We start from the raw sequence: 13,224 nt of genomic DNA on the forward strand, positions 1-13,224 counted from the left end.
GGCCTTATGTTTGTGGTACAACAGAAGAAAAGACGAACAAATTACTTGACGGTACAGTTGGAGACCACAGTTTTTAAGAGAGTGGATGCAGTCTTTTAATATACATGGAATTCCTGAAGAGGACTTTCTTCTTAATTTGATGTGGTAGCCCCAACTCAGTTTGCAATTTTGTAATCTTTATGTGGGCAAATGGTGGCAGTCTAATTCCTAAATTTGCTTTCTGTTGCTAATCTATGACAAAATGCATTGTTATCTTAGCAGTACTACAGACCAGATTGTAATAATGTCAGCAGAAATGTGCAATGTGCTATTTGCTAATAGCATATAGTGTAGATCATGAATATTTGGTATTTTCTTCTTCCCGGTTGCTTTGTAGTTTAAAGAGAATTTTCTCATTTGAGCTTGTCACTTCTGATGCAGATTCATCCTTTAATGTCTTCCAGCTTGCCACTTTAGAATTCCCTCCAAAGAAGCTGTTTGGAAACAAGGATGAACGAGTGATTGCAGAACGACGGAGTCATTTAGAGGTAATGTCAATTTTTTAACAGGCTTCTGTGGTATATTTAGGTGGAGTACTCTCTGCTTGACCAACAAAAACCATTTCCATATGGTCAAAGTTAAATAGCCTCCTTGTAAGTATGAAGTTACTTGCTGCCTCATTTAACACAGGAGATGGCAGCAGTAGATTGCAAAGTAATGAAACATGCCTTAAAAAAATTAATCCTAGGATTAAACCTAGGAAAAATAGCATCTCTTTAGAGATAGTCACAGGAGGTACATTTATTTAAGGGGGAAAGGTTGTGGGTGAGGTAAGTGTTCACTGTAGACAGATGGTCTCTGTACAAGACAAGATTAAAAAAAAATATTGCTACTTCTAAATGAAATTTGTTAGCTGAAGATTTACTATCTTATCATAGTTACTATATCCAAATATCTCGTGACAGGATGAAAGTGATATTTAGACATCTTTGAACTTTATTTTGTAAACCAGCTTTCTGAACGGATTTTTTCTTTCAATTGATTTTAAAAATTGACTTTGTTGTGGACAAGGTTACTGAGTTTATGAGGGTTTGGGTTTTTCTGCTTGTTCTGCAGTGCTGTGTAGATGGCATAATTTTGGCTTCTGTAACACATTAGGTCTTTATATTTCTATGTTAATGCATGCATTATTGCAAGCCAGAGGCAAGAGCTGGGGTTTTGGGAAAGAAGAGGTGTGAACAAAGACTAAACCATACACCCCACAACTATATTGTAGCCATATGGGGATTACCTGATCATGCAAGTCATTAAGAATTATATTCTTTGTAGAGCTAAAGTAGCATTAAGTAGAGCTTTAGAGAAATTAATATAAAAGTAGATTGCTTCCAACTGGAATCTCTTCTTACATGTTGTTAATTTTTTCTACGTACTTCACCTTTTCTTTGATCTAGCAACAAAACATCCTCCCACTGGCTTTTGATGGGAGGCTGTCTTATGTGTAGCACAAATGGTAATTTTTTTTTTTTTTTTTTCATGTCCTCTATAGAGGGCATAAAAGCATGGCCCCATTCCAGTCTAGTATTCAATTTGCATATTTTTAGTACCAGTAAGAAAATTAATCCCTTAATCTTTCTGCCCTTTCATTGATTTACTAACAGATTTTATTGTAATATTTCCAAATGTTAAAACTGCTGTATATGCTTTGATCATGGTCATATAGTTCTTATAGCTCTGTAGATAGCCAGTTTTTAGCTTAAAATTAAATTGTATCTATTTTAACTAAATTAAGTCATTAAAACTTTATTACCTATATATTTTACAAACATTATAATATAGGACCACTGTTCAGATTAATATGTTTTGCCATATGCTAGATAGCACACTTGGCCATGCCAATAATCCTGACAAATCACTCAGTGTTGGAGAAACTGAAGATCCCCAGTGGCTGAGGGCAAGTTAGCCAAAGAGGACAAAGAGCCAAGCAAATGTTACTATCCTTGCCATGAGGAATTTGATGCAACAAGCTGATCAAAACTCCCTTATTTCTGGATCTCTAATCACGGTATTTTCTCTTCATTACATGTTTTGCAGTGGTTTGCTCTGGCTTTGCCAACGGCTGGAGAATTTCAGCTAACATAGCTGCAGCCTCTTTGGTGAAGAGAGAGAAACCACCTAAGTCATGATGACACAGTCACGTAATGCTTTGAAGGTTCCAAGCACATCTCGAGTTATACTGGGAAAGGATTTGGCAAGCAGAGAAAGTACGATAGTGGAAGATGGCACAGGCACCAGTTCTGTTTAAAATACTGGCTGTTACTGCCTCGTGGCTTTCAGTCTGCTTTGAGCCTTGAGCATGCTTCAGCAGGCTAAGTGGGAAGTAGTAAATGGATGGATTGCTTCTGCAGGGCACATGGTTTCTTGGCTGTAGTGTGTTTCTCAGGTGGAAATTCCATCAGGTAAAAGCTGAGGGCGTTAGACCTTGGTAACAAACAGAAATGTGGCTTGTATGCAGTTGGCTTTCACACCCGATCCTGTACCTTGATTTGCTGAAAACCCTTTGCAGTCTCTCTCAAGCCTCGCAGGTGATGTGTTGTTACAGCTGTAGTATGGTATAAAAGCTTATTTGATTGTTCCACATGGTTAGGCAAGAGCTAATGAGCTAATACAGCATTTTTAGAAAAAGTAAAGTACAGCTTCCAGGCCAACAGAAATGCGTATTATCCAACATCTGAGCTTACTTTATTGACTGAAAGTAGATGACAGCCTGACAAATACCAGTCTGATAAGTGTTCTGAACAAATATGCTGTGTTACAAGATCATTAGTAGAGCTGTCACCCCATTGGTGGATGACAAATTTTTCTGCTCATTCAGTTTTTACACTAGGTAAAATCTTGAATATTTTGTGAATTCATGTTGTTTTTCCTGAACTTTTTGGACTGAAGTGGGATAGTACAGCTTTGGCTAGTCCAGTGCTTTCCACAGGTCACCTCTGAGCAACAGCAGTTTCTATTTTTAATTTACCTTTTTTTTTCTTTTCGAAGTGTGCACATAATAACTTAACATTCAAACTCCGAGGTACACCCGTCTGAGGGATAAGACAACTTTAGCTGTTGTTTCAGTCCATCTGCCTGACTAGAGTATTTGCTGGAAATTAGCAATTGGTTGCTGAAATGGCCTTGCAGGCTCTCTTCTTTGCATCAGAACTAAATTGCAGCTCTCCATCCGATCTGGGAAAATGAAGCAGATAGACTGGGAGTCATTGTAGGAGCAAAACTACTCATCCGGTTAACTAAATGTAGAACAGTCAGAGAGCTGTTCTAGTGCAGGTAGCTAAACCGTTATTTTTTTTTACTTACTTTGGCTTTAGTCATGAAAGTTCTTCATGCACCTAATTATAAAAAGAGTTGGCCAAAACATTCTTTGAAGGACAGTTTAGGAAGAGTTTGTTTTTTCCTACAAATCACCTCTCAGATTCTTGCCGCAGTAGAAGTGCTGAGGACAGCGGAGGGGTCTGTGGTACCTCTGAAGGCAACTAGAATCAGGGGGTGAGGCTGTAGGGTTTGCTTTGTTTTAAAATTGTCAAGTAGAGTTGCCTTGTTTCAGTTTGAGATTAGAACTGGGCGTACTTCATCATAAGGGAGATGAAATTACTCTGAGTAAAAGATTCCAGAGAGCCCCAAATTATGAGGACTGTGATTTAAAATCACCATAAATGCAAAGTTCATGTACAACATTAAGTTCTTTTATATATCCTGGCTCGTACGAATGCTTAATAACCAAAAGCTTCACACTGCCTTATTGGTATGAAGGCACACTATGTGTACTATTTTTGTGTGAGATGAAACAGAGAAGTCTTTGATCTGTAGTGTGGTATGTAGTTGCAATGTAAACACTTTTGCTTTGGTGTTTGTTGGTATAATATAAAGTCTTTTGAGGAATATCTTAAATTTCCATAGAGATTTGGAAAAATAATGTGCAAGTTTGCACAAAGGTTTTGCCTAGACATCTTAAGAGAAACACCTAAATTGTATTTAAAATTACCTATCCAAAATGCCCTATTGCATTCTATTAATTTAGTATTTCATCAGGGACCTGTTGCAGGGCAAAACTCGAAAGTAATTGTTCTGCAGACTAAAGACTGTAATTTCAGAGCCAACTTTGCTTGATTAAATCTGCCTTAAATGAAACAGCCAAGAATTCTTGTGATTAAAGTTAATGAATAGAAGTTAGTGTGTATCTATCCTTCCATGCAATTAGAAATCAGTAGATAAGAGCATAGGATCATTTTTAAAAATGAGATCAGATGATGTATATTCCTTTTTTTAAGCAAAAACTTTGTAAAGGAAACACATGTCACAAGAGGTACATGAGTCAGTGAATGTATCTATTTCCGTTTTAACTGCAAAATATCTTTTATTCCTTGGTGAGTGGCTAGATCTATGGATGACAGTAAAAAGAAGTTTTCCTGAACTCCCAGCTTCTTTGGATACTGCATTTCTGTATTGTATCATTCCCATGATTATTTTTCTTCTTCTGTTTAACTCATGCTTTGCTGTAGTAATGAAGATTGCCCCATTTTCCCATTGTGCAGCCAAAAAAACTGGACGGGAGTAACTGTCTAAGCTGATACAGCAGATTGAGTTGTGTTCCTTGACTCTGGTCAGAAGCCTTGCAGTCATGGACCCACTAGGCTTTCTTTTTTGCTCTTGCTGTCACCAGCGTGCTTAGGAAAAAGCAGTTGTTATGCTGACTAAATCCCAACAGGTGGTTGCTTAAAGGAAAACAAAAAGTCCCGCAGGCCCCAGCCTGTCTCCTTGTCTCTGTTCCCTGTTCCCATTGCTGCATTTCCTCAGGTTTGTGGACAGCGAAGGGGAACAGGCAAAATTCCCAATCGGGGATGCACCAACAGACAGCTCAACGGTCAGTAGGAGTCGTGTGTTTCCTTTTGCTGCCACTTGCAGAGTGCAGGGAATGAAAGTCAACCTGTAACTGTGGTAAGGCGAGCCTCTGTGAAGTTTTGCAGGAGCACAGACATCTTCCTGGCATTGTCTCTGCTCTTCTTTTATTCTTGGTACTTTGAACCTCTTAAAAAGATAGACAAGCTCAATTTATTTAAAATTAATAATAGAATTGTCCTTAACCTCCTCACTTCCTGATGTCTGCTGATAAGGTTTTCAATGATAGGTGTTAATTCAAGAGGCAGAAATAAATCTTGTATGAACTGCATAATTCAATTTTGCCCTCAAATCATTAGGACTTGCTGGGGAAAACATCATAGACAGTGAATTGACTGAAATACTGCTGGTCCCTACAGTCAAAATTAAGCTTCCAAAATAAGATTCTTTAACTTACAAGCCAAATGCTTTGTTTTGTTTTCAGTTTGTATTCTCAGTTGAGTTCCCTTGGGGGTGATTTCTAGTTTTTTTTTTTGTATAGGGCCCTAAAGCTAGCCACTCCGACTTTCTCCTTTAAAAAGTGAGATACTGTTGGTTTTGCATGGCTCCAAGAATCTGGTTCTTAAGGAAAACCTGAAATAATGAAAATAGCACATTTCCTTGAACTTGAATGAATTCTTATTATTTAAATGGTATTATTAGTTTCAGAATTAACACTTCAGTGGCAACCAGCAAAGGAAACTTCTGAGAAAAAAAAAAATCTTGAAATATTTATTGAGAGATTTTGGCAGTCAGAATGTTTGAGTCTGTCTGAGACCTAATTTCTTGAGGTTTTTCCTTAAAGTCATGAGGGCAGAAACATTTTAATGAGATTTTAGATGATTCATCATCTGAATATTCAGTACAAACTTTTCATGAGTACATCCACAGCCTCATCCCTTACTATGTTTAACTGAGACAACCTGCTTTATGCTAGTTACAGGTGAATTGATGCTTCTATTGCAAAAAACCCTGTCAAGTGGGGTCAGAGTTACCATTTCTGCTTGATTTTTCCCGACTCTGACACCAGTTACAAAGACCTTTCAAAGCTACTGATTATGTGTTGGTTGAAAGTGATTATTAAAAGGAAATTGTTAGACTCCAGTATCAGCTTACAACAGCATCCCTAATACCAAAGCTTTTTAAGAAGAGCTTTAAAGCCAGCTGCTCACCAGCCTGGCTCTTGCAGATTGAATGTTTGCCTCTGACAGTGTGCTTGTAAATACTGTTCTTAGAAGCATCTCAGTGAGATGGACTTCAGAAAGCATTCAGAATTCATTTGATAATCATTGAAAGATAAAAGGAAGCTTTTCCTTTTGTTACAGACATGAATGCACATCAGGTATGACTGCTAGTGCAAAAGCAAACCACTGCAAATGTCAGTGTTTGATAATCCTAGAGAAGATTGTTTTGCACTCAAGAGTCTAAACTACAGAATGCAGCATCCTTGGAGTGATGGCTTTAATTTCCCACTAGAGGAATAGGGATGCAGTGGAAGCACAGAAGGAGAGAGCATAGACGCATCCACAAAAACAAGAGGAGAGCGTGTGTGGTTGGGCCATATTGTGAACATCAATTAGATGAAATCTATGTCACGGATCATTTTCTAGATTAGGTACAGTTAGTCTGCACCAAGTGCCTTGGTTAAACACTTTAAAAAAATGAAGAACAAAAATAACTGCTTTTTAGCAATAGCACTAAGGTCTTGCCTTGCCTGCAGACAGTAAGACTTTGCAGTTACCCATCTGAGAGCCATTTCACATGTCAGGTTGCCATCCTTCCATGCATCATCAGGGCTGCCCAAGGCACCTGGCTTTTTTTCTTTGAAGTGACAGCCCTCAAAGAGGAGTTTTAGCCTCTTTCAGCATTGAGGCATTTCATCTTCTTTTTGGGTGGTGCTGCTTCTCGTGTGAGGCCCTGTTGCCTTCAAAAAGTTAATAACTAAAATTAATTTTACGTATGGATTACAGTCACTAGATACAAATAAGTAGAAATTAGGACTTTGCGTACATCAGCAGTTGATCCCATACCAATGAAATGTTACTTTGATTAAATACCGTAGACTCTCAGCCAGGCCCACAGCAAATGCAAGATATTATTCTTATAATAGCAATAGATGATAAAGATGGTTGTTCAGAAGGAGTGAGAGCCTGGGGTTATTTTCTGGATGAGTTAATTTTAAGCTCTGGTCCAACAGGCTACTGGATGAAAAAGGAAGAGTGAGCATAAGTAGCCCCTTGGTCTCATTTACTCAAGCCCAGCACTTGATTCAAGATGAGGTCTGAAACCCTGTTTTGCAGAGTTTACTAGAGGTAATTTTACATAATATACATACCTCTTTACAGTAACTTTGATGTTTCTTTCTTTAGGTGTATAACTTCAGATCCCTATGTGAAAAACTGGATCTTTTGTGATAAAATGTTGATCTCCATTACAACCATTTAAATAGGATGTGCAGTTCAGATGCCTTTTTTTTTTTTTTTCTTTCTTTCATTTTTAGAGATTTCAGAGTATCAGAAAATAAGGAGGTATGTTTAGCATGATTTAGTAAGTTCAGAATATGTGACAGCATATAGTTTGGACTCCAGTTTAGCTCCAGATCCTAATGTGCTTTGCTGTCAGTTCAGAATAAATTTCCCAACATCCTCCTACAAATCAAGTTTGAAGTTGTGTACCTTTATCAGGCTCCAGTAATGGCTCTCCACATTCAGATGTGAGCAGATGAATAAAGAGAGCGCTTGACCAAGGACACTGGGTTGAGCTCAGTGCTATCCATTTTCAGAGCAAGTGCATCAGTCCTCTCTCAGCATCTGATTTCACCAGAGGAAGTCGAGGGTGATGCATGTCAAGTGCTTTGGTAGCTGTTTGCCAAGGCTGCTCCAGCAGATGACGCGCTGTCGCTGCTGGCTCAGGGTTGCATGGTAAGTTCAGTGCTGCTGCTGTTCCTTCTGAATAGATTTTGACAGGACTTGTTTTGACTTGTGCTCTAGAGAAAGATTGGTTTCCTTCACTAGTCGGGTCTGTTTTGATCTTTTTTAATATGGCCATTCACTTCCAAAAGAAGACTCACACTGATAGAGTACCTGTAAATCATAGCCCTTGCTGCCTTTTTTTTCTTCCTGCCAGCCTACAATTCAATCTTCATTGAAGCTACTTAAAACCAATGAATATAAAGCCTGAATATATTCAGGCATTGTAAGAAATATTAAGTCCTGTGGATTTCAAATGAATTTCAGGCAGAATAAGATTGTAATTTGGGTTGTAGACTGACTTCAGAAGTTAATTCAATTGATGCGGCATAATAGTAATTCAACATAATGTGCTCATGCCATTAGTCTTGCACAGAAAAATGCTCTAAATAGCTATAATGAATAGTTTGGATTTTGAAAACCTAGGAGAGCAATTTCACCTTGAATCATAACTGGCATCTCTCAGAATGCTTGTACATTACAGAAATTCAAAAAGGTATATGAATTCAAGTAGATTTTAGTACCACCCTGGGCAAAATTAAATTTTAGTGGCGCTCAAACACTTCTGAAGATGTAGTGGTAAAATCTGCTTTCACCTGTATAGCTGTGAAGGAAACTAACCCTGATTCAAGGAATCTGTGTTATGCTGTGCATTAAAAAAAAAAAAAAAAACATAAGAAGAGTTTCCCAGGGGGCTAAAAATGTAAGCCCTGGGCTTTTTTAATGGAATTTAGCTGCTTAAAGAGCTTGATTCTTACCTGCCTAGTTCCAGAGTGATTTCGGTACCTCTAAACGTTCCTAAAGGAGTGGTGTGTATGGTATTGCTGCTTCTCTCTCTGCTTTGGGTTAAATCCACCACCAACACAGACTGCTGCAGTGTTAGTGCGACTATAGTGACAAGAGCACAAGTCTCCATAGTTCAGTTTTGTAGCTCCGACAAAAGCAAAGGCTAGTTCTCTGCTATTAAAGTAAAACTCTGTTCATACAGATCCAGCATTTACAGCCATGTTAACATTTGAGGAGATATATGGCTAAACCTGTTCACTAACAAAAGAGCTACATTACATTTTTGGTAGGAGCGTTCAATCTTACCTCCTCCCATCTAGCTCCTTAGCAAACAAGTTCAGTCTAACAAATTAAGAGTTTACATATGTATATCGCAGTCAAATTGGCAAGATATTTGCCAGTAAATTTAAACAAAACCCAACCTGGCATAATTTGCCATATTGTATGATTTCTGTTAAGGGAAACCTGTAAATCCTGGGTTCTTAGGATATGCCTATGGCGCAGGCAGCCGGACCCTGCAGCAAGTGCTCTGCTCTGCTCTGCTCCCCCCAAAGCTGCGCCTGGCTGCTGCAACCCCAGCAGCACCAGTTCCTGCAGTGCCAGGCTTGCTTTCTTCCACTGGTAAGAGGACATTCGTGCAGCCAACGTGTGCCAGAGACAGCTGGATATTTAATGGAGGTGTGCTTCGGGAGAACTGTCGATGTGCGTTGTGCACGTCTGTGTGTAGAATCTATTTGAATGGAAATTGTTGGTGTGTGGGGTAGAGTTGTATGTATAGGTATAAGACATGCGAACACAGGGTAAAGTGGTAGCAATTGGGAAGTTATTTATTTATTTATTTATTAATTCGGTGACTACTAGGCATTATCTGTAAACAGCCTCTCTTCTGATTAGGCCTAATCAAAGTGAACAGGAAGAGTTTGATTAAAACAAGTCAATCCTTTATTCTTGGCTTGTGTAATGAGAAGCCAGTTAATCCAGCCTTGAGCCTAATCAATGTCTGCCAATCTGAAGCAAATACCTCCCCCCCCTCCCTCCCCTGGCCTTTATATGATAACTAATGTGGTGATGACTTCCCGTTTTCAAACATGTGAATCTGTCTTTATTCTCCTGAAAAAATCTCTTTGTACTTGCACAAGGCGTGCAACTGGAGGAATGTCTCTAGTGCCTATGGGATAGATACGTTCTGGAGGCATTTGTTACCTCTGACTCCTCAGTGAATTTTTGCACAACTTTGACAGTGTCTAATATTGTAGGTTTTTGTAAGGAGAACCCAGCCATCCTGGGTTTTTTACAAAAGATATTGGCCCAGGTGATCATGTCATAATTTTAGAAGCTTTTTCTCCAAATTTTTCACAGAAATAAGATCCTTCAGGCACCAGGTAGTCTCCCAAGCAGTAAGTCTTTTTTTCATTGCTACAAAATCACAGCTGCATATAATGACCTAAGGGTTTCTGCAGGAGATAAATGTGTATGGATCCAGAGGTGACATTAGGTACTTCCTGAAGGGCCTGAAATATCGTTTGAGATACTGAATATCACATGCTGTCCTGCTCACATATTTTACGCAGAACTGCTTTATATTATCTTGCAATATATGTCAAAATGTTGGGGAAAAGAAGCCTCGTGTTTTCTTTATTAAATTAAAAACAAAAAAAAAAAACAAAAAAAAAAACCAAAACCCTACAGAAGACCAACAGGTTTCTGACCCAGTTATGTCTGGTGAGCAGAGAGTTGATCCTAATCTTGAATGGCTGAAGGTGAAGATATTCATAGTCTGCGTATGGTCCCCCATTCTTTCGAGCTGCCGTACTCCAAAGCACTGACACCTTGTATTTTATATTCTTGCTATCTGCCAATTCTTCCCCTACTTGCTCAAATTTAATAAATCCATAAATTGATCTGAAGCTGCTTTTAGAGAGATAGCAAAGCACTATGCTGTCAATTGGTCATTCCTAATTAGCCAGTTTAGTCTTAGGTGGTCCCCAAGCGAAGGGGAGATGGTTTTAGTGGCAGGCATAGGGCAGAAACTTAACTGTGGTGAACCAAATTGTGGCATGGAGGGCTGAGCTCTCCTTGCAGACCACAAGAAGAGCCTGTTGAGACCACTGCCTGGACAAAACACCTTGGTTTGGACAGCATGAATACCCCTTGCTGCGTAATGTTAGGTTATTTGGCATAAGAGAACCTGATCCCTTGGAACTCAGTTCATAAAGAAATGTCCTATGTTGTGGCTAATGGCTTTTCTTGTCCTCCACACTTGACCCAGATAATCCAGTCCAGTGTGGTGTTTGAGGTGTGGTGTGTGTCCTGGGTGAGGCAGAGCTGGTTTAGCTTTCAGCCCTTATCCTAAGGGTTCCTCTCTTCTGTGCTCTCCCAGTGGTATAACAGGCTGCAACCCCAGCTTACTGCCCCCATACAGCATGGTAATTCCCTCTGACTTTTGCCAGTAAGAAAAAAACCACAAGGAAGCAGATCCAATGAGAAGCCTGAATCCTGTTTTTCTTGGGAAGATGTACGATCTCTTCTCATCAGATTCTGTATATAGCAAAGCCCTTCACCAGCCTGAAGTCTCTGTGGGACAGCATCACCGGACAGTGCCATTTAAACTGAGCTTTTTTTTTGCAAGTAGGGACTGTAGTTAGTAATGGCAGCTGGCATTTCTGCAGTGCTGCGTATTTGAAAATGTGCTCTGGAAGTACATTTTTTTCTCTTCAAGACACCAATTGAAAGATCCAAAATAGAGGTAGTTGGTTACTTTGGGAAAGTATAACCAAATGTTCCCTTTCCTTTGCATATGCCCAACATTGTCTTTCTAGGAGACAAAGGCAGGAGATACACTCCAATTTCTGCATTACAGCAGTCTCCCTTTGCATGCGTTGTCTTCTAAGCAGATCCTTATTTTTGTGATCACAGATTGGAAGCGAAGCATGCTCCTGTCTGCTTGTGTTGGGCTAGAATCTTCCTCAGGAAGATCTTACCTTGTAAATATCCAATTGCAGCATAATGTGGTTTTTCAGAGTCAGGGAATATGCTTCAATTTGTCTCTTTTTTTTGGTAATCAAATTCCTATCCTATAGAAAACGGCTGTTGATACCTGCATATGCTTTGCTCTATGAATAATTCAAATCAAGATTTGATTTAAAGCTTGCAGCACTTAACACTAGTCAACGGAATAATGTTGTGATTGGTGCTGAGGGAAGTGAGCATCTATATTAAAGGGAGAACCAATGCTAGAAGTTAGGTGAGCAAGTTAATTAGTCCCCCCTCTGCCACTGATGACCTTCTGTGACCTTGTGGTAAAGGCTTTGACTGTCACATTGACGTATAGGTATTTAAAGGAGGTATTGTTTCAAAGAAAAGAGACTATTGTTTCAAAAAAATTCCCAAAGCCTTGTGAGGTTTATCTTATTAAAGTTTGTGGTGCTTTCAGATCTGTCAAATACTAGCAGATGATATTTACAATGCTAATTGTAAAGTGTTATATTTAAAGAATTTAAAAGGCTGTTTGTTTGTTTGTTTGTTTGTTTGTTTGTTTTTTTTTTTCCTTTTGGAAATTGCTAGAAACAGCAGTAGGAAAGAGGAAGCTCAAAGTTTCTTCACTTTTGGGAAATTCTAGAGTTGATGTGTTTTTAAACACACTGAAGTTTAATGAAAAAATCCAATTCTTGCTAAGATCTGCTATTGGTCTCTGAGGCTGTCGCTGTTTGTAATGGATTATGAGAACAGTGTCACTGAGCTGAATTCCTCTTTAATAAGCCACAATTGAAAGGATGATAAGAACACTTTTACATTCCAGAAAGCTTTTTGATTTTAATAACTTTAAATTAAGTTACGGATTTATACTAAAATGTATAAAATTATGAGGTCCTCACATCACGAAGTAGTGCAAGAATCATTAAAATGACTTTGCTATGCTGATGGATTAAGCAGGAGATGAATGCTGGCCTACTGCTAAAAAGGTGAACCCTATTAAAATGGTTTTTAATAAGCTTTTAAAATGGTTGCCATTTTGCTATTCATGTAATTAAATGGGAGGGAAAGCAACTCAAACTAGTAAGTAAAGAAAAACCAAGAAAAACCTTTGAGTCTTACAACACCTTCTCCCATCTTGTTTCATTTGAAAAGACTTGGTATGCCAAGTTAAAACTTTCAGGTATGGCTGTCATAACTTTTAATTTTAGGGCCTTGAAGGTTGTGATGTGTGCCAAGAGGGCAAACCCACTGCTTTTCCTATTTTGGATTTTTTTTTTTTTTTAACCTGGCTTTCTATCTTTAAGTGTTTTGTACATGAGAAATGTGTTTCTATTCTCTGAACTGGTGTTCCTGAATGTGTGTTTAGACTGAGCAACCAACATGATTGATGTGTAAATTACCCATTTTACATCCCTTATAGTGCCAGGGTCCTGTGCCCTCACACTGAGATGTTTACAAATTTATAATTAGGATATTTTCCAGCAAATCAGCAACGTAGCAGGTTGAATGCTATTAGTGAAATGAAACTCCTAAGTGCATTTGGAAGAACACTGATTACCAGACTAAATAATCCAGAACA

General features: G+C 38.7%; 1 protein-coding gene across 3 annotated transcripts in view; it reads left to right on the forward strand.

The window, feature by feature from the left end:
- Positions 1-13,224, forward strand: part of KIF16B (kinesin family member 16B) — a 143,945-nt gene that overhangs the window by 126,478 nt on the left and 4,243 nt on the right. For all 3 annotated transcript variants that reach the window (XM_042789553.1, XM_042789554.1, XM_032994769.2), the window contains one exon: positions 444-527. In XM_042789553.1, coding sequence (XP_042645487.1) covers positions 444-527 — 84 coding nt within the window. The remainder of the gene's footprint in view (positions 1-443; positions 528-13,224) is intronic.

Source organism: Tyto alba, unplaced genomic scaffold (assembly GCF_018691265.1).
Source record: "Tyto alba isolate M040663 unplaced genomic scaffold, T.alba_DEE_v4.0 Super-Scaffold_16, whole genome shotgun sequence".
In the NCBI taxonomy this organism is placed as follows: domain Eukaryota; kingdom Metazoa; phylum Chordata; class Aves; order Strigiformes; family Tytonidae; genus Tyto; species Tyto alba.